At 46.7% G+C, this 19,781-nt stretch overlaps 7 protein-coding genes across 7 annotated transcripts in view; 4 read left to right on the top strand and 3 right to left on the bottom strand.

Moving 5' to 3' along the window:
- The window catches only part of PAAG_12446 (hypothetical protein), a gene marked incomplete at both ends in the record, with an annotated part of 1,779 nt that extends 862 nt beyond the window's left edge, over positions 1 to 917 (bottom strand). Inside the window, 2 exons of the mRNA XM_015847931.1 lie at positions 59 to 718; positions 907 to 917. Of these exons, the coding sequence (XP_015702470.1) occupies positions 59 to 718; positions 907 to 917 (671 nt within the window). The remainder of the gene's footprint in view (positions 1 to 58; positions 719 to 906) is intronic.
- Positions 918 to 1,748: 831 nt separating this feature from the next.
- Positions 1,749 to 3,029, top strand: PAAG_07676 (folylpolyglutamate synthase; the record flags this gene model as incomplete). Its single annotated transcript, XM_002790331.2, has 1 exon — positions 1,749 to 3,029. The coding sequence occupies one exon, from the start codon at positions 1,749 to 1,751 to the stop codon at positions 3,027 to 3,029; it is 1,281 nt and encodes a 426-aa protein (XP_002790377.1).
- Positions 3,030 to 3,911: 882 nt separating this feature from the next.
- On the top strand, positions 3,912 to 9,118 carry PAAG_07675 (cell division control protein; the record flags this gene model as incomplete). The annotated part of the gene is made up of 12 exons (XM_002790330.1): positions 3,912 to 4,136; positions 4,285 to 4,419; positions 4,554 to 4,583; positions 4,665 to 4,729; positions 4,804 to 5,236; positions 5,307 to 6,152; positions 6,222 to 6,719; positions 6,837 to 6,971; positions 7,062 to 7,340; positions 7,420 to 7,624; positions 7,703 to 8,153; positions 8,224 to 9,118. The coding sequence occupies 12 exons, from the start codon at positions 3,912 to 3,914 to the stop codon at positions 9,116 to 9,118; spliced, it is 4,197 nt and encodes a 1,398-aa protein (XP_002790376.1).
- A 1,194-nt stretch (positions 9,119 to 10,312) lies between these two features.
- On the top strand, positions 10,313 to 12,475 carry PAAG_07674 (ABC1 family protein; the record flags this gene model as incomplete). Its single annotated transcript, XM_002790329.2, has 4 exons — positions 10,313 to 10,725; positions 10,906 to 11,516; positions 11,585 to 12,157; positions 12,225 to 12,475. The coding sequence occupies 4 exons, from the start codon at positions 10,313 to 10,315 to the stop codon at positions 12,473 to 12,475; spliced, it is 1,848 nt and encodes a 615-aa protein (XP_002790375.1).
- A 2,806-nt stretch (positions 12,476 to 15,281) lies between these two features.
- On the bottom strand, positions 15,282 to 16,610 carry PAAG_07673 (mitochondrial folate transporter/carrier; the record flags this gene model as incomplete). The annotated part of the gene is made up of 2 exons (XM_002790328.1): positions 15,282 to 16,060; positions 16,130 to 16,610. The coding sequence occupies 2 exons, from the start codon at positions 16,608 to 16,610 to the stop codon at positions 15,282 to 15,284; spliced, it is 1,260 nt and encodes a 419-aa protein (XP_002790374.1).
- A 726-nt stretch (positions 16,611 to 17,336) lies between these two features.
- On the top strand, positions 17,337 to 18,215 carry PAAG_07672 (hypothetical protein; the record flags this gene model as incomplete). The annotated part of the gene is made up of 4 exons (XM_002790327.2): positions 17,337 to 17,452; positions 17,655 to 17,763; positions 17,874 to 17,927; positions 18,126 to 18,215. The coding sequence occupies 4 exons, from the start codon at positions 17,337 to 17,339 to the stop codon at positions 18,213 to 18,215; spliced, it is 369 nt and encodes a 122-aa protein (XP_002790373.1).
- A 536-nt stretch (positions 18,216 to 18,751) lies between these two features.
- PAAG_12445 (hypothetical protein) overlaps positions 18,752 to 19,781 on the bottom strand; it is a gene marked incomplete at both ends in the record, with an annotated part of 1,590 nt that continues 560 nt past the window's right edge. Inside the window, 3 exons of the mRNA XM_015847930.1 lie at positions 18,752 to 18,812; positions 18,930 to 19,052; positions 19,170 to 19,709. Coding sequence (XP_015702469.1) covers positions 18,752 to 18,812; positions 18,930 to 19,052; positions 19,170 to 19,709 — 724 coding nt within the window. The remainder of the gene's footprint in view (positions 18,813 to 18,929; positions 19,053 to 19,169; positions 19,710 to 19,781) is intronic.

Here is a 19,781-nt window from a genome sequence, read left to right as displayed (position 1 = left end):
GATGGAGCGGTGGCCAACTCTCCTTAATAATGGCATGTATGGGTCGCTATTATTGGACCGGAGTGTGGTGGTGGACGAGGTGTAACTGGCAGGAGCTGTGAGCTCATTACTGTTGTTGTTACTTGGTGGGAATGCCGGTGCAAACCTAGGGCTGTAGGGAGCCAAGTCCGGGGGAGACACCGCCGGCCGGGAGCTAGTCGCATTGCCATTCGATGCTGATTGGCGGGAGGGCCCATTCCTTGGAGGCCACAAGGGGGTATACAGCGTGTCGGAGTTCAATGATGACTCGCGGGGGATCCTCATGCGGAGACCTGGCGCTTCATAGCGCACGACATCTCTGGCCAACTGCTGGCCAATTTCACGTCTCGCTAAAGTGGAGGAGGAAGACGATACAGCAGAGGAAGGCCAGTCCAATCGAGACTCATTATCCTGGGAGGAAGGGTTGCGGACACTTCCTTGTTCGCCGGTGGTAGAGTCGCCAAGGATTTCGCGACTGAGGGTCTCTACCCATTGGGGCATTGAGGACCGGTAATAAGGCACGTAGCCATGGTTTCGACTTGAACCATTGTCACTATTTGTATCATTATTGCCTCTTTGAAAGCGGCGGAAGGGTCGTTGGCGCCGGATAGTGGAGCGCGATGGGGCTAAGGGGTGAGATTTCGCGTTGTTTCTGCGGTTATTACTTGCACCAGATTGTGCAGGTGGTGTCCATATGAGTCTAATAAAACAGAACATCAACGGTATGTTAGTACTATTTTGACTGATAAGAAGGGCTTTTATTAATGATCAAGGGTTAACATGGTAGTTTTGTTTGGTGCCACAGAGGAACAAGCAACATGAAAAAAGTCACGAGTAGGCTGGCAACCAACTTGACCTACAACAAAAAAAATGCAGGCGTGTACTTACGGGATTCCCATTTTCGCGCAACAACAGACGAAACGAGAGATAAGAAGTGAGGCAAGGAAATTACAATCAATCCGCGACCCAGAATATACCGAGAAGATAATTAAAATCGGGGCGTGGATGGGAGATTGGGGTTGCTGAAGAGGATGGGCGGAGATGAAGTTTTGCAAGTTGGGCGCAGCGAAGGTCAACGGAAAAGCGCCGATTTCCGTTCTTGGAAAGTGGCGGGGAAGGGCAGAACTGGCCGGAGTCACGGGATGACGAAGGGTGGAGAGTTGGATGAAGGTTTGCGGTACGGGAACGGTATTCGCTCCATGGATTTGAGTAATTGACGCTTGTGTTGACAGGTAACGGACGGTAAATTACACGTATTGGTTGTATATTGCTCTCCTGTTTCAACCCGTTTGTTTGAATCTGGAAGAAAGGAAAATCCGAAAGCAGCGCGCTGAGTGGCTGACTAACATTGCCAGAGGTAGGGCTTGGCGCAGGCTGAAATGGTAGTCACGTGGTGACACGGCTCAGCGGCAGCAGAGAGAATCAGGCGGTGATTGGCGGAGAAAAGAAGCTGAACCGCCTGGGCAGAAAGGAGGGAATATCGAAAGCTGACCATACACACACAGAATTGGAGACAGAACAACCTACATCTGTGACAATGGCATGACTAAAATAAGTTATAGTATTTTAATAGTACTAATACATGTAGAAACTCCAAGGGTGTGAATGTGCGAGAAGGCATCCATCGGATGGAGGTCATGCGAATGAACTCTCTCGGCTCCGAATACAAGGTAGCTGTCTTCTTCATTTGATAAAAAGCCAACCGGGATCCAGAAAAGAACCTTGGGAGAATGATTGAACTCGGCCTATCCCGTATTTCGCGATTGGTCCAGCACTCGCATCTGCCTTGGAGAGCTATCCACGTCGCTGGCACAAACGGCAAAGGCTCCATTACAGCGTACCTCTCGGCCTTGCTCGCCGCAGCCGGTGTGCGCTGCGGCTCCTTCACCTCCCCGCACCTTATCGACAGATGGGACTGCATCGCCATCAACGAGCGGGTGATCCAGGAATCCTTCTTTCGCCGTGTAGAGAACGAGGTCAAACTCCGCAGCCAGACGCTAGGCGTTAACGCGTCGGAGTTCGAGTTGCTGACAGCTACCGCGTTTGAAATTTTTACCAATCAAAATGTCGAGGTGGGCATTATCGAGGTTGGCATGGGAGGCAGGCTGGATGCGACGAATGTATTAAGCAATGTTCTCGTTTCTGTCATTGCGAAAATTGGCTATGATCACCAGGCTATCCTGGGAGATACCATTGAGATGATCACGCGAGAGAAAGCCGGCATAATGAAGACGGGAATCCCCTGTGTCGTTGACGGGACAAACGAGCCGCTGGTTCAACAGGTCCTCCGGGCAGCTGCGGACAAGGCACGTACCCCGATAACATTTGCTCGTCCAGACATCATTCAACAAACATTCCCAGAACTTGTGGGAATATTCCAGCATCTCCATCTCGAACCCCACCAGTTAGCCAATATCTCATGCGCGCTGACAGGTCTACAGCAAGCGCTACCGCAACTCAAACCCAACTCGACCCTACCAAGTCTATTCCCGTATATCTCCAAGACACCTCGGCCCGGTCGACTACAAGAAATCTCTCTCAACCCTTTGATTCCACGTAAGCAACCAGTCCTACTCGACGGGGCGCACAATCCACAATCCGCCACGGTACTCTGTGCATATGTAGACCGCAATCTTCGAAAACAAACCCCTGAGCATGCTACTATCACCTGGGTAATTTCCGCATCCCAGGGTAAAGACATCAAGGAATTATTCAGCTGCATTGTTAAACCTGGTGACAATGTTGCTGTTGTTGAGTTTGGGCCTGTGGATGGGATGCCATGGGTGAGAAGCGTGCAGGCAGCCGAGCTCCTCTCTGTTGTAAAGACCTTCATGCCCGACATCGCTAGGTTTGAAGGTTTTAGTAGGGATGTATTATCTGGGCTGAAATGGGCTGATGAAATCTCAGGCGGGGGCCCGTTGGTGATTGCCGGCAGCTTATATTTGGTATCTGACGTTCTGCGACTGCTTCGTGGAGCGAATTCAGATGTAGATATACTGAAATCGTCGTGATGCACCCGGGCATTTATTTCACCGTTATTTAGAACGTATTTTAGCAGGATGTAGGGAAATGTTACAAGAAATGAAATGTCAGAAAAAGTCTCTGTAAATTTGTTATTTAGTTAATTGTTAACTTATATTGAAATTTTAATACTTGATCAGGTTAAGATATAAACAATCCAAAATGCTTTGCAAAGACATTGTTCATCTGAATGTACATATGTACTGTACAGTGTCTGTATGCATTTTTATTTTTTTTTTATTGTTCCCTATCTTCATGATAATAAATAGGGCTGATCATTCATCACTGCGTCATCCCTGCCCTTAGCAATTATTTTTTGCGGGCAGCCATATCTACCGATCGCAACACACCGCGAGAGTCTAACGGCGGCACAGCAATTTAACCCCCCATCATATGAACTCTGAAATCTCACGGTGCGGGAAACTCAAATTACAACTTTTGTTTACTTCCAAGCGTGCGTGCGCAAATTCCTGCACTTTTACTAATTAACAGTTCAACAAATGAGTTGACCAATGTTTAGAAGCTTGACTGGATAGCTTGTTTTCTTCCCCAGTTTTACATCTCCAGTTTCCACCTGATAGGCTGCGAATCCTCTTGCTTCCCTCCGCTACACACCACATTCACCCCCTCCTACAACCACGACTGCTGCCCTATCTTGTATATCTTTGAAAAAATACGCCACTCCTGTCATCCTCTGTGGGCGTAGTATCCCCCTCGACTGAGAAAAAAAATACACAGAAGGACATCGTTGACCTGCGTTGTTTTGTCTGACATGACGCCCAATGATCTAGCTCACTCTCCTTTGACCTGGTCTCGAATTTCCTACCCCACCTCCCATTTCTCCATCTCCTCACATACGCTATTCTTCCAAGATGGTGTCACGAGCCGATGATTACTTCGGGGATGTTCACCCTCCGTCTCTCCCGTCATCTCGACCTCAGGATACCTCTTCTACGTCTTCGAAGGCACGGGCAGCAAGGGCCGCAGCAACACCCACACCAACAACACCAGCAACATCAGCAACGGCCACAAGCCCATCTAAACGGGACAAGGGTTCCAAGTCGACTGCGAAGGACGTTGCGGAGCTTACAGACTTTGTATGTTTCTTTCTATCTTTCTATCTTCCTTTCTACTCCTTTCTATGTGGCCTATTGAAAATACGCGACGCTGCGCGTGTTTCATCGTAAATTTACAATGGTTACATGTCAGGCTAATGACATATGATTTTTCTATCATTTCCAACAGCAATTGGGCGATTGTCTGGGCAAGGGCGCGTTTGGATCGGTATACAGAGCTTTGAATTGGGGTACTGGTGAGACGGTGGCCGTTAAGCAGATCAAGCTTGCGGATCTTCCGAAGAGTGAGCTTCGAGTTATTATGGTTAGGGATAATACACCCCTTCCACACACCTCCATATATTTGCGCGCAAAACAAAATTCAACTCTTTGGATTTTACGTGGATTGTCCCTGTTCTAACTTTGTGGTATGGGTTCTGTGTTTGTTTCTTTTAATAGCAAGAAATCGATTTATTGAAGAATCTTGACGTAAGTTAACAATCTCAACCATGGTTATTTCATTTGCATTTTCAAGGAACGGAAGTTAACAAGATCACGGCGAAATTGCAGCATCCAAACATTGTCAAGTACCATGGCTTTGTGAAGTCTGCTGAGACTCTAAATATTATTCTCGAGTACGTTGGACGTGCTTCCAGCTCCTTAGCATTTTGGTCGGAAATTGGGTTCCTGACCCTGTCTGCTTGCTTAGATATTGCGAAAATGGCTCTTTGCACTCAATCTCGAAAAACTTCGGCCGATTCCCCGAGAACCTCGTCGGTCTTTACATGTCTCAAGTGCTCCATGGCCTTCTATACCTCCATGAGCAAGGTGTTATACACCGGGATATCAAAGGAGCAAACATACTCACTACTAAACAGGGCTTGGTTAAGCTGGCTGATTTTGGTGTTGCTAGTCGTACGACGGGCCTTCACGAGTCCAGCGTCGTTGGGACGCCGTACTGGATGGCTCCTGAGGTGATTGAACTGTCTGGCGCCACGACTGCTTCTGACATCTGGAGCCTGGGTTGTACTGTCATCGAGCTGCTCGAGGGGAAGCCTCCCTATTACAAATTCCAGCCCATGCAGGCCTTATTTCGTATTGTTAATGATGACCATCCTCCTTTACCCCAAGGAGCATCGCCTGTCAGCTTTCCTCTGATTCCCTCTAGAGCTATCTTTTTGTGGGTTTTGGAGGCTGATTAGTAGTTAACAGGCTGTGCGGGATTTTCTCATGCAATGTTTCCAAAAGGACCCGAACCTACGAGTGTCTGCCCGGAAACTTTTAAAGCACCCTTGGATAGTCAACGTGCGAAGGTCTGATTCTGTCGTCCCGACGAAATCCACAGAGTATGAAGTAGCTGTCAAGAGTGTGCAGGAATGGAACGAAGCCCTGCGATCTCCGAATTCCAACTCCGCTCGGAAACCTTTACGTCCAGGACACGCTAGTCCGATGCCAGGACAGAAGGAACTTGCGCCTCTGCTCGTCATACCTTCCAGAGAATCACTTTCAGGTCCGGGAGGAAATATCAACATCAACAAAGACGCTGCTGAAAGATTTCGGTCACCAAACGGAGATGCCGATGATAACTGGGATGACGATTTCTCCTCCGCGATAAGCCCCAGTGCCCTGCGACTGCCACACTTGAAACCACATGACAACTTTGGTGGGATGCTATCGTCCGAGAAACTTAAAGCATTTGCTTCTTTTGAAAATGTAACTGAACTTGGAAGTACAGATAACGACGCCGATGACGATACGACTGTAAACCGTTCCTTTGAGCAGAGCGAAACTGACCCGCTCCGAACTATCCGTCCGTTTATACCTAAAAACAGTAAATCCCTAGATCCGCCAAAAAATCCAAGACGCTCGCGGCAGCGGAAGCTCTCTATCCCTGTTGCCAAATCGAGCGCTATTGTTACGCCCAGGTCCAATCTCAGTAACAAACCGGCCCATCTTAGCCGATCCGCTGCATTTTATAAGGAAAGCTCCGTTGAGGATTATTCTGATTTGATTGCTGCAAATGATGCTGTTCTTGAGAAGAAGTTACGAGTTATCCAGGTAAGGTTTTTTTTTTTTTCCTTTTTGAGCCACCAGTTTATTAGGGTTACGTTAAGTTGACTGTGTCAGGGGGTCGGAAATGATACAAGTAAACCAGACACTGTCGATATGATCAACTCGACATTTCTAGAGCAAAGCACAGATTGTAATAAGCTGGACCACTCTCCCGAACAACCCCGAGTACGCAGACGGCCCCCAATTAGCCGTTCCCGGTCATCCATTGAAATAGAAAAATTCGCAGAGGATGAAAATGACGAGGATTTCTCTGACATTCTGGGCGCTGATGAGGATCCGCTGTGTAAAAAACCGGAGAGCGACAGTGCCAGTTCTGACCGGGGTACGCTGATGCTCATTAATTCGAAACTTTCGAATAACTCGTGGCTAGGCGATGTGGACGATGAGGACGACCCGTTTGCGCAGCTTGAGGAGGGACTGGATGAGATGGACCTTGAGGCTAATATTGCTCGGGATAAGTATGCACGGCTGAGGAATCAGGTTGAAGGGTTGGTCACTTCGTTGAAGACGTCGCAGGAGGATGATGTGCTTGCGGATATCTCTGAGCAATTGGTATGTGTCCACTTTCTTTCTCTTTTTTTCCTTCTCTTTCCCTTTTATATATATATATATATATATAATTTAAACCATTCAACTCTCAGAAGATGACCTGCTGATATTTTGCCTCAGTTGATTTTATATGGTGATTTGCCGGAGACGAAGAGCGTCATTATCAGTGCCCATGGCATGCTACCCATTCTGGAAATTCTTGAAAATTGCCGGAGACGGGATGTGATATCAAACCTTTTGAAGATTGTTAATGCTGTGAGTTATTTATTAATGTCCATAACTTCTCACGACCGTCAGATGAAGTCCAATTGAGCTGATGAACCAATGTTTCTTCCCCGGGCTTAGATCATATTCGACGATTATGAAATTCAAGAGAACCTCTGTTTCGTCGGAGGCATCCCGATAATTAATAAATTCGCTTCTAAGAAGTATCCTCGGGAAATTCGCCTTGAAGCTGCTGCGTTTGTGCAGCAGATGTACCAAACTTCCACATTGACTTTACAGATGTTTGTCAGCACTGGTGGTTTGAATGTCCTTGTTGAGTTCCTTGAGGATGATTACGAGGATGAGCGGGACCTTGTTTTGATTGGGGTTAATGGGATATGGAGTGTTTTTGAATTACAGGTAATTGGAACCTGCTCTTGTTTATCCCATCCCTTCGATGTTGTAGATAGATCTCTGGAGATTTACAAAATTGTGACAGGGTTCAACGCCAAAAAATGACTTTTGTCGCATTTTATCGAGGAATTCTGTTTTAGACCCGCTGTCGTTGGTTCTGAGCAGAGTCCTGGATGAAGAAGGGGAACTAGCTGAGCTTTGCGAAGGTCGCATTGCCAACATATTCTTTATATTTTCTCAGGCGGAAAGCTACGTCAAGGAGATGGTTGCTGAAAGAACCGTTCTGCATAGTACGTAAAACGAGTCTAAGGAGGCATCGCTTTGTGTGCTTTTTACGTATTTATTTTCTAACTTACACATGGTTGCAGGAGTTCTTAAGGAACTGAAAAGGATGACTCCCGTCCACCAAATCACGATGCTGAAATTTATCAAGAACCTTTCCATGCTGTCCACGACCCTCGAGTGCCTCCAAAACTCCAATGCTATTGATGTCCTCACTGAGTTACTGAGATCAACCATGAAGGGGCCACATTTCCGCGAAGTATCCAATCAGATTCTCAACACCATCTATAATATGTGCCGGCTAAGTAAACCGCGGCAAGAGGATGCTGCTTTAAACGGCGTCATACCCTTGCTTCAGAAAATTGTCAAGACAGAACGGCCCTTGAAAGAATTTGCCTTACCGATTCTTTGTGATATGGCTCATTCTGGAAAAGTTGGTCGTCGAGAGTTGTGGCGTAATAAGGGCCTTTCATTCTACGTATCTTTGCTGTCTGATCCGTATTGGCAGGTGACTGCTCTTGATGCCATATTTACATGGTATTTCCCCCCTTTCCCAGGTGAAAAACGGCGGTAACCTAGTTTTCTGGCTAACGTAAGCAAAATTTAGGTTGCAAGAAGAAACCGCAAAAGTGGAAGAACATCTCCTGGACGATAGAAATGGACCACCTCCCTTCGTGGATGCCATCATACGTTGCCTCACCATATCAAAAGCAAATGCATTTGAAAATCTTCTCGAACCTCTTCAAAAACTATTACGGCTGAGCCCACCCATTGCATCCACCTTAGCCCGGCCAGACATGTTCAGCCGCATCGGGCAAAAGCTCCACCATACGAAACCCGCCGTGCGGGTGAATCTCCTCCGTATTCTTTCCACCATATGCGACTCAACAGATGAACGCGGAATCTTGCTAAGCCGCTACGGTCTCCTCGACGCAATCAGAGAACTACAAAAGGATTCCCGCGTCCTCGTCCGCGAGCTAGCAGTCCAACTGATAAAATCGAGCGAGGAAAGTGATATACTATTAAGTACAGCTGCGAAACGTCGGACAAATATTCGACGCCAGAGCGTCACAACGGCGCCTCCCAGCCTTATTTCCAGCCACTCCATGCCCGCCTCGCCTCAGGTAGGTAGATCAAGTGCGTCGAAATTATTGTATGAGGGCCGAGAGACACCGCGACGCCCGAATGGGATCAATAGTGCCGGACTTGCTCTGCGACCGGGTAGTCGCGATGGGAGAACACCTACTGCAGGGGTAGCGGCGACAGGTGGTGGCTCTGGAAGCAGTTCTGGAAAACCTCGTCTTCGACGTGCCATGACGCAACTTCGGCCGTCATCGTCATCTTCGTCTTCGTCTTCGTCGCATAAGCAGCATCAGCAACATGGCTCATCGACATCACCACAGTTAGGCGAGGACATACGGACGCCAACTTCGTTGACGAGACGGCCTTCGATTGTCAATGCGAGGCGGCGGAGGACGAATACGGGTTCTGGATGGACGTGATTATGTGTGCCAATTACATTCTATTTATTTTGGGGAGCAGACGGAGTCACCGGAGATTATATCACATTTTCGTTGGTGGTAGTGGTTTGTGTTTCATATTTTTTACTGCTTCCGCTTACATAACTTTTGTTTATTCATTTCCCCTGCATCTTTTTCTCCTTTAGCACCTCAAGTTGGGGGTTCTCTCTGGCAATACATCTGCAACTCTGAGACGACTGGATAACATTTTGTTTTCCTTATCTTCTTTCTTATCATTTTTGACGACATGGATTGTTGGAAAATGAAAGAAGAATCTTCCCTCATTATATCCACCACCCAAACGCACAACACAACATACATTGCATAGCATAGCATAGGCGCATTGGGCATGACCAGATTGTTTTCATTGTTTAATTAGTTTTTTCTTTTTCTTTTCTTATTTTCCTCCACAAACCGGGTTTTCAATTGAACCACGGGCTGGACACTTGACCTATCCATTTCCTTCTATTAGTTTCTGCCTCTTTAAGAAAATACATATTCAGTGGTCGCTACCGCACTACTCCAGCTTCAATTTTCTCCAATCTTTTTTTACCAATGCCTCTTTTCTATACTTTCCCCCCTTATTTCTCACTCTTCAAATAAGCAACCATTGTAGGAGACGGACTTCTGCGTCCTCTCACTACCTTCAAATCCCCTTAAATCGATACCGCGCATAAGAAATACTATAGCTTTAGTCTGGAGCCCACGAACCTTCGAAATACTCAGGTATGTATATCATTGCAACATCTCCTATAAAAACCCTCCCCTTGGATTTAAACTTCTTCTTACTGGCGGTTCAAATAAGGCTATATCACGTGACAAATCTGAAACCTTGTAAGGAAAACCCGATCGCTACTAAAGGAAACCGAACTTTCCCCGTCATCCGGAGAGACCAAAAGTGAGGAACAGACCACCCCAGGAACAATTTCCGTTCAAAGACCAACTCAACTCAGCCCACAACCATTTCGAAAAATGGATTCGATATTGACATGGCTATGGCTGTTGTAATGGGAGGGGTTTTATACATTTCTCACTCATTCCTAATCTAATTATTATGGCATTTTAAATATTATACCGTTTCCTTACCCACCACTTACGCGTCTACCTATTTTACGGTCTTAATTTTCTTTTAACCCATTCAACATTCATGAAACCAATCGGAAGAAAAACACCACTATGGGAATCCGATTTCGAGTTCCGGTCACGATCCCATTCTCTCCCAGTGGTGCTGCATCATCATCCTCATCATCGTTGTCCAATCCCCTCCCCTCTCATAGTTCCAGACTTCCTAAATGGACGTGCCGCCAATGTCTGCAGCAACGGCAAGGAAGGGGACGGGGACAGGGACGGGGGCTCCAAACTTCCGACTTTCCTTCTCGCGAATATTCAGCAACGACACGGTTCCAAACGCCTAATAACAATGGGGGAAGTGCTAATAAGAGACGGCCAAAGAGAGCGTTGAAATATGCTGCGGCTGGCGGGACTGTTGGGGCGACGTTGTTTGCGTTTTCAGACGATGTGAAGCATGTCTATTCGGCGGCGGAGAGGACTGGGAGGGTCATGACCGCGCTTGCGGTTTGCATTAATGAGTTAGTGAAATATTCCCTTCTGGTTTGCTTGGTCGCGATGTGGATTTCCGGGGACTCGGAGGCGAGTGATGGTAGAGGTTGTTTACGACTTGCGTTGGAGTTAAATATGATAATGAAAGATCTATATGAGGGACTTGTTTTTGCTAATTTCCTTCACCTTTCCGCGGCCTTTCGATATAGTTATCGCAAGACGTTGAACCGAGAATCAGACTTCGAAGAGGAAAAAACCGTATGGTTGAAAGCTTGCCATAAACGCTGTGCAATGCGGACATTGCGCGTTCTGGAAAAGAATGGATCTATATTTATCAAGCTGGGACAACACCTGAGTAGCATGGGTTACCTATTGCCCCTGGAATGGACCACGACATTTATCCCTCTGCAGGATAAATGTCCAGTTTCCTCGTTAGAGTCTATTGAAGAGATGTTTGTCAAGGATACGGGACATACTATCGATGAGCTTTTTTCGAGTTTCGACAGAGTACCGATTGGTGCTGCATCGCTGGCGCAGGTCCATGTAGGGGTGTTGAGAGAAACGGGTCAAAAGGTTGCGGTTAAGGTGCAACATCCCGCTTTGGCGGAGTGGGTGCCGTTGGATCTTTCCCTGACCCGATTTACTTTTTTGGCGCTTAAGAAATTCTTCCCTGAATATGACCTTGAGTGGCTATCAGAAGAGATGGAGTTTTCCTTGCCGCAGGAATTGGATTTCAGGATGGAAGCGGAGAATGCGAGGAGGGCGGGTGAGTATTTCCGGAAGAAGAAGACTGCCTCTGCGCCTTTGGTTATTCCTGAGGGTACGTATCTTTCAGTCACGAATCGTGAGGAGAGGTCATATACAAATGGTGCTAATGTTACAATATAGTGATGTGGGCAAAGAAGCGAATTTTGGTTATGGACTTCATTTCAGGTCATCGACCGGACGATCTAGAATATTTAGATTCCAACAATATTGATAGGGACGAGGTTTCAGCAGCCCTGGCACACATATTCAACGAAATGATTTTTGGAGATGGAGCTCCTCTACACTGTGACCCTCATGGAGGCAATATCGCTGTCAGAAAGAACGATTCAAGACGAAAACCCAACTTTGATATTATTCTCTACGACCATGGTTTATACCGCGACATCTCCACGGAACTCCGCCGCAATTATGCCAAGCTATGGCTCGCTGTTATTAATTCCGATGAAGCTGGAATGCGCAAGTATTCATACAAGGTTGCCGGAGTCACAGATGACCAGTTCCCTCTTTTCGCCAGTGCAATCACAGGCAGGGATTACACCGTCTTAGCCAACAAGGATGTTGTATCCTCCAGATCTGCGGAGGAAAAGGAAGCGATATCAGGCGCTCTAGGTGATGGCTTGCTTCAGGAGCTTGTCAGTTTGCTCGGGAAGGTCCCAAGGATCATCCTTCTGATTCTCAAGACCAACGATCTCAGTGAGTATCACTCGTCTTTCTTCCCGTGTTCACGCTGCACATAAAGCTAATGAAATATTTAATCCAGCCCGTAGCCTTGATGAAAACCTTCACACGCGGCACGGGCCCTTACGAACGTTCCTAATCCTCGCAAAATATGCAACATGTACTGTTTTCGAAGAGCAAATGGAGGTCATCCGCCAGCATGGCAGCATCTTGTGGCCAAGAAACTTCATCCGGCTCCTTAAGGCCTGGGCAAGCTACTTAAGAGTCGAGCTTAAATTAGAGATGTACGAACACTGGCTCTCAATCAGGGGCCGGCTGGGTTTGACAAACTGATTCTCACGTAACCATGTGTCCACGATGAGCTAGGTTAAGGACCCCTGGCTCATCAGGTTTGAGTTTCTCGATTCCTGCTTTAAACGCTTCTTCCTGTTCCCAATCCCCATCTCCATGTGTTTTGACGATATGCCTGCATAGCGAATCATTGCATTTTCTTTTCTTCTGGAGATATTGTATTAAGCCATATGTGCGAGATATCCCTTTCTCCGTTTCTATTTTTATTTACTGTTCTATGGAAAGAAACACTTATAGACAACTTGTATAGATAGGAAGTGTATATTTCTTTAGCCACACATCAGTCCTCGAAATTAATTTGAATTAGTCGAGGCAAGTTTTAGACAGAGCGTCTTGAAGGATAAGTTGGAATCACAATTGTGATAAAAGCAGAGAGCGCCCGCGGAGATGTTAGATCCCTGGATCATTGATTTGGAATTCCTTCCAAATTACACGTGACTGCAATTCTTCCATTCAAGGCTACAGGTCAACCTTGTAAAGAAAAGATGTCATTTTATTCCGACTGATTGGGAGGTAAACGTTGAAAATGATACATATCTTTGGTTCCTTTCAAAGGTCTTTATTGAGCAGCAGGCTCAGGGAAGTGAGGCCACAACAAACACACCTCCAGGCGGCGGAAAATCTGAAGAAGACCCTTGGCCTTTAACAAGCTTCACAGCGAAGGATATTGTCTCCCTGCAGAGGAACATGATGACGAATAAGAAACCGTCTCTAGGGAGCAGATTGTCCAGAAGCAATCCCAGAGTAAGTTTCTCAGCTTTTAATCTCGTTAAACACTGAAACGGGGGCGCGAAAGAGATCTCATCTCTGCGAAACACCGATATTCTTCGTTGCTTGATAGCCGCATCTTTTAAACCACCCCTTTTTCCTGCGCCTTTTCACCCTTTCCCTAAAATATTTATACATGCTACGAAATCTCTAAGAAGCCCATTCGAACCTCCCCTTCTCCAACCCGCACAAAATCACATCCCCTCAAGCTTGAAGCACCTCTACCCCCTTTTAAATCATCACATGTTTCTGAGATCTATCTCGTTCTTCCTCGCTCACGCCGTCAATAGTCAATACATGTTCCCATGGCCGCATTCGGAATGGCACTCGTCCTAGGGGCATACTGCATAGTCAATATCCGCAGCGCCCGTCGCAACGTAAGATATTCCTCCTTAAACCAAACAGCCCCGAATGGCTTATCGGGGGGTGAGAGGAGAAATTGACGCTTGGTGAGGTGCTCAGGAAGCAGGAGGTTGGGGATAGGCGTTGGTTATTTCGCCATTCTGTGAGATTCTGTATACTAATTTGGAATGTTTGTATTTGGTTTAATGGGTGTTTGGAAGGCAGGTCATGGTTTTATTCACATTTTTTTTTCTATGTAATTGAAATGAAAACTTTGCTGCCTTACTATACAGGAATTGTGTTGGAGGCACGTTTTGTGACGGTTTAGGTTGAGTTGAGGGGATATTTGGGAAGAAGTCCTTGCTATATCCTGCCAATAATAAGATAAAGGGGATATGTTAGTGGTCATGGGGTTGGCTTATCCTGAATCAAAATACGAGGACAAAACACAATATGACCACGGAGGATTATGACGATTCCCTGCACAATGATAACCAGATATATATGGCCGAATGTCCACACTAGTGCTCGTACTGAATCCTCTTCATCAAATTCATTCATAGGCAGATGTTTCACCCACATCCACCACTTTGACCTAACTAAAAAACCCCAAAATGGATGTAACGCGTAATCCACTGGTGAAAACAAGGAAGAGAACACGAGTCTTCTTGTGGAATATGTAAAAGTGAAGGCAGTTAAACTGGTTGTATTCGCAAAGAAAGAGTCCGCGGGGAATGTTTATATAAAATAGTGCATCTGTATATATATATATATCTGAAGCAAGAGAAACCTAACTTGGCAGGCAGAAAATAAATGGGAAGAAAAATTCAGGACGCAACGGTTACAAAATCATAAGAGCTCAGAAAGCCAAACCAATATGAAGGAAGAGCTCATGGGGCAGAAAAGCACTATCCTTTAGCAGAAAAAACAAGAACAGATAAAACCGTTAATCGAAAAAGCCCACCCATATAAAAAAAGCAGAACGATACCACGCCAGCGCACGGGAAAAGCCTCTGGGAAAAAAAGAAAACACTATAGAAAAAGGTGGTTGTAATTAAAACAGGTCAGGTATTGGAGTAAAAAAGAGAAGTAGGAAAATGATATTTAATGAAGTCAAAATCCACTCAAGCCGAGCTGAGATTTGCAAAGCACATTTGCCACGTTCCAGATTTGGCTTTTGTGTATGTATTGAGATAAAAAAGAACGCCAGAGAAATGCCCCGATGTGTCAAGTCTTTATTAAGTTTCCATTTTCCGTTCGGAAATGGACATTTAAAATCATTAGTAGATATGACATAATGGCGAGAGAAAAGGTATGAAAGTGGTCGGGAGGTAGGAAGGAAAGAGTGGATGAGGTTTTTTTAAGGAGGGAGTGTAGAGAGTAAATTGAAGTAGGGTTAGGGTTGTCGGATTTATCATTCAGAAAGGTAGCAAAGGGAGAGATAGGTAAGGGGGAATGGTAATAAGTAAAGCACAGCAAGAATGGCAAGGCTGGCTGCGATGTATAGAGATATGTATAATTGGTCCAGAATAAATTTCCGGTATCGGCAATGGCAGATGATGCACTCGAGCATTTTGCTTTGTGTTGTATAAAAACTCCCTTATGAGAAACCCTAAGCTGTTTATAAGTTTAAACGTAGATTTAAATCTTCCAGAAAACTCCATCAGAATGCACGTTGTCAGTACACCGATGACTTGTCCTCGCTCGCAGCTAGAGCGACTTCACCTTCATGTTGCATCCAATGGATAATGTTCCGAAGATACTCGTATGTGAGCATTGTAGTCATAGCGGATGGCAAAGCACGGAACAAATTCGTTCCGATTCCAGCATAAAAGGCCCGCCAGCCCTCTTCCGCTAGGATTGTTTGGCATGTGCGAATCACACCGCGATATCGGGGTCGGTTAGGCATCCCATCCGAGGATGAGGCGCCAGCACCAGTGCCTGGTGGCCGGCCATGATCCTGCGGTTGTTCAAGGCCACCTCTAAAAGCGATTCCTTCAGTTGAAAAGGCAGGGGATGATCTTTGTTGTGTCTGCAGTCGGGTTCTAAGGACTTCGTGGGGATATGTTGCTGTGCTTGCGCATATTTTGCTGAGGAAAGTGGCGGCACTGATACCGGCCCAGTGGGGATTTCCGGCGTCGGGGTGTTCACCAATCCCATATCCGGTGAAAGCCATTTTGAAATATTCGTATAGGGGAAACTGGATGGCGACATGTGATAGACCAAGGAGGGCGGGTGTGAGGCCAGAGTAAAAAGCACGGATACCTTCGCTGGCATACATTTTGCGTGCAGCATCCAGAGTGTTTTTGTAGTACCATGGGGCTCGATATCCATTACTTGCGGGTCGGAAACTCTGAGACATGAGTCTTGTTTTAATCACCCAGATCGGGTTTGTTGCTATGGTCGAACACGCTCCTGCTGTGATTGATGCGTATCCTCGGGCCAACCACCAATTGTCTGTAAGGGCGACATATCAGCACCAGCAAGTAAATCGAGGAAGAAAGAGAGGAAACGGATCGAGCAAACCTGTGCTTTTGGAGAAATATTCCCTAGATCTGTCATAAACCGTCAAATACATGGCCCACGTTGGAAGATATCCCAAAAGCATCGGTCCCAGCCCTCTATACAGCCCTCTAATACCCTCATCTCGCCATATCATCTTCCCCGTTCCTACCATCCCGCGATATAGGGTCCCGGATTCCACCAACTTGCCATTCCGCCGTACTTGAAACCCTCCCTGCGCTTGTAATTTTGTCTTGATCACATCCAAGGGACATGTCACGATTCCTGACGCGACACCGGCACTAGCCCCACAAAACGGCGTAATGTATGCTTGTGGAATCCGTGTGGAATAGATCTGGAGACTCCTCAAGAGCGATGACCCTGGCGGTGGAGTGGCACCGATATGTAATCCAGGAGTTGTTGATTGTCGATGGTCTGGCGAAACCCCCTGATGCGATGTCGAGCCGCCTACAGTCCTTGACGAGTTGGTGCGGCCCAGAGTCATTATGTCTTAGGACAACGAAGGGAGAAGGATCTCAAAATTTTTTATAGTCACTGTCGCAACATGGAAATAAACCGGTCAAACCGGGCCGCCGCGTCTTGATGCCGTTGCGGCGTCGGATCCCGTAATACAATTTTATTTTATTTTTTGCAGAGGGTCGCAGAGCGTTCACCATCGGTTGCAAAGTGGTATCTAAAGAGTTTCCCTTTTCGGGCCTGTAGATATGAATTTGGCGTGAATATAGTCTATTTAACTGCAGCGCCTGCGGGGTTCGTTACCCTCACGGCTCCGTGCAGGAGCGGCGCAACTCAGCGATCGGTCGACCATACACATGCCACAGTTGAGAGGAACACACCGAGCGAGAGAGTCGGGGTGCCCAGCGGCAAGAGATTGAGGAGGAAACAAGAATTGGCGACAGCTGTAATGAGTGGAAACCAACACAGATGTGAACGAGGCGGAGTTTAAGCCGATGTATAGCAGTTGTATTATTTGTTGTAGTGAAGGAGGGACGGAAGTTGCTCGGTCACGAGACATTCGGCAAATCCGAAGGCGGTCAGTCTCGCCGAGAGTGGTCTGAGCTTGGATTTTCCACAACCTCACCCCATCGCATCCACGCAGACAAACACAACGGAGTATACACTCTATACTACACTGTCTGTGCCGCCGCCAATTGCGCCGTTCAGATTACTCCAACTGCGCCTTTCGACTGCTGATTCCACCCTCTACACCATGTCCGCGCCCTCCCTCATCAATCACATCAACGTACGGCCATGGCTCAAGCGGATGCTGATGCCTCTCGCCAACTGGCATGCCAATGCTTCTGGATACAGACAACTAGGACTGAGGTAATTACACCTGCCCCAGAAACGATGCTGTGTATGCACAGATAGAGCGGGATGAGGGAGTGGCGGATTGTGAATACGGGAATCTTTGTGGAGGGGGGGAATGTCATTCTGTCGATATATATGTGATGAAGATGGATACTTGATTGATTGAGCGCGATGAAAGTGCTGACACATGACACACCTCTCAATTGCATCTATACAGAGCCGATGACCTGATCCCTGAAGAGAACGATACCGTCCAGCTGGCAATTCGAAGGCTTCCTCCCAAGGAAGCTTATGACCGTGTCTTTCGCATCCGACGCGCATTCCAGGTCAGTTTTGTCTAGCCTTCTTTTCGATCACTTCTGTCTTGTTGTCAATGGATAAAATCAATGAAGAGGGGAAGGAAATATCGATTTTGCTTACATATATACCCAAACAGTGCTCAATCGAACATCAGCTCCTCCCTATCGAACAGCAAACCAAACCAGAAGAGGTGAGCCTAATAATCCCTCCCACCCAAACTAACTTCTCTCTCCTTGCATAATCTGAATCAAACGTTTCCTTATTGGTCGATAAAAATATTTCCATTGATTTCTGAAACTTGCACTCACCCTTCCTTCTTCCTTTTAAAAAACGGTCCACTATCCCAAAAACAATGGAAACTAATAGAGCTATTTTGTCAAAATTTTAGGACGTCGAATATCTCAGCCCCATCATCCGAGAGATCGAGCGTGAGAACAAGGAACGGGATGAACTTGATAACCTTGTCATCAAGCGATAAAATGTGTATATGTTGGTTAAAGGAGTTGGGGTTGTATGATGTCGCTGGAATTTTGAAATTGCTGGCTGAGAGACAAGAATGTACGAATTTGAAACAGCTCCTCTCCATATCACCTCTTTTATATTTTGGACTCAGAAATCAACCACCTGGGTGATTTGCGAATGGCAATTGGTTGCTGCTGTTGCTGTGGCTGTCTGATTAGGGGTTGCATGTTTCAGGGATAACTTCTGCTGCTGTTCTGTACAGGTAATATACTTTATACTACATAGATGGAATGGATATATTTTCTTTTGATATCGTCCAAGCATTTAAACAAGGAGGGAGCCGCGTAAGTCGACAAGATGGCGTGGTCAGCGATATGCCTCTCGGGTATATATCTATATGAAGAATATATACAATTATATTGGTAAGATGGTTAATAATAACAGCATAAGACACAGCATCGCCAAAGCAATATATCCAAATACAAAACGCAATGCAAATTATTCATCCCCTACATCCCGTTCAATCCTTCTGCTCGACCTACCCCACCAACTTCACTGCATGATCGAAATATCCACATTCTCAATCCGCCACATATACCACATCAACAGACTCCTAATTGCAAATAAATAGCACAAGTTCAGCCACATGAACCAATCAGTCCAATCACCCAACCCCTCCCCCAAGGGATTGAAGGCTAGGTGGAAAAAAGAGGAGTTATAAAGCACTCACCGATACGGAGAAAATGGCGCCGCAATCTCTAGCATTTCCTTCTCGGACATGTACTTGAATTTCCCACTGCCTTTGGCTTTAAGTTTACTGACATCGCGGCCGACGAAAGTGGCCATTCCTCTTCTGCAGAAGTAAAAGGGGGTTAAAACGCGGAGACGGACTGATATATGAAATGAAACCGGGAAAAAGAAGAAGAAGAAGAAGAAGAAAAAAGGGGCAAAGGAAACATCAAACACTCACTGAACCCCCAAATCCCCCGTGGAAAACACATCCATCCTCTTCAGCCCAAAGCACTCAAACATCTCCACAGACCACCGCCCCAGTCCTCGCACCGCAATCAGCTTCTCCAGCACCTCCTCATCGCTCGCCTGCAGCAGCATGTGGGCACTCAGCTCGCCGCTGGCAAACTTTTCCGCCAACCCCTGGATATACTCCGCCTTGCGCTGCGAAAGACCGGCCGTGCGCAGCGTTGCGACACCGCATGCAGCTACCTGTGCGGGGGTCGGGAAGCGGTCGTCACGGTCATAGCGCATTTCCGCACTCTCTTTCGCCTCCCCGACGCCTTTCTCGGTGGCATTCACACCGTTATTACTTGCTTCGGCATTACCATTACAATCAAGACACCCAAACAAGCCCAAAAACTTCCTCTTAATGCTCTTCGCCGCCGCCCCGGACACCTGCTGCCCAATAATGCCGCTGACAAGCGCGTTGAACGGGTCAATCTCCTCCGCCAGGCCCCGCGGGGGAAAACAGCGGACACGGATGCTTATCGATAATGGGCTTCAGTTGCGGTGCTACGGTTATCAGATGTGCAACCGCTTCTTCGAGGACAGTGCCTGTGGTCGTTGTTGG

The sequence above is a fragment of the Paracoccidioides lutzii genome (genome assembly GCF_000150705.2).
Source record: "Paracoccidioides lutzii Pb01 unplaced genomic scaffold supercont2.26, whole genome shotgun sequence".
Lineage (NCBI taxonomy): Eukaryota > Fungi > Ascomycota > Eurotiomycetes > Onygenales > Ajellomycetaceae > Paracoccidioides > Paracoccidioides lutzii.
Note: the sequence above shows the minus strand (reverse complement) of the source record. Positions and strands in the feature narration are given on the sequence as shown.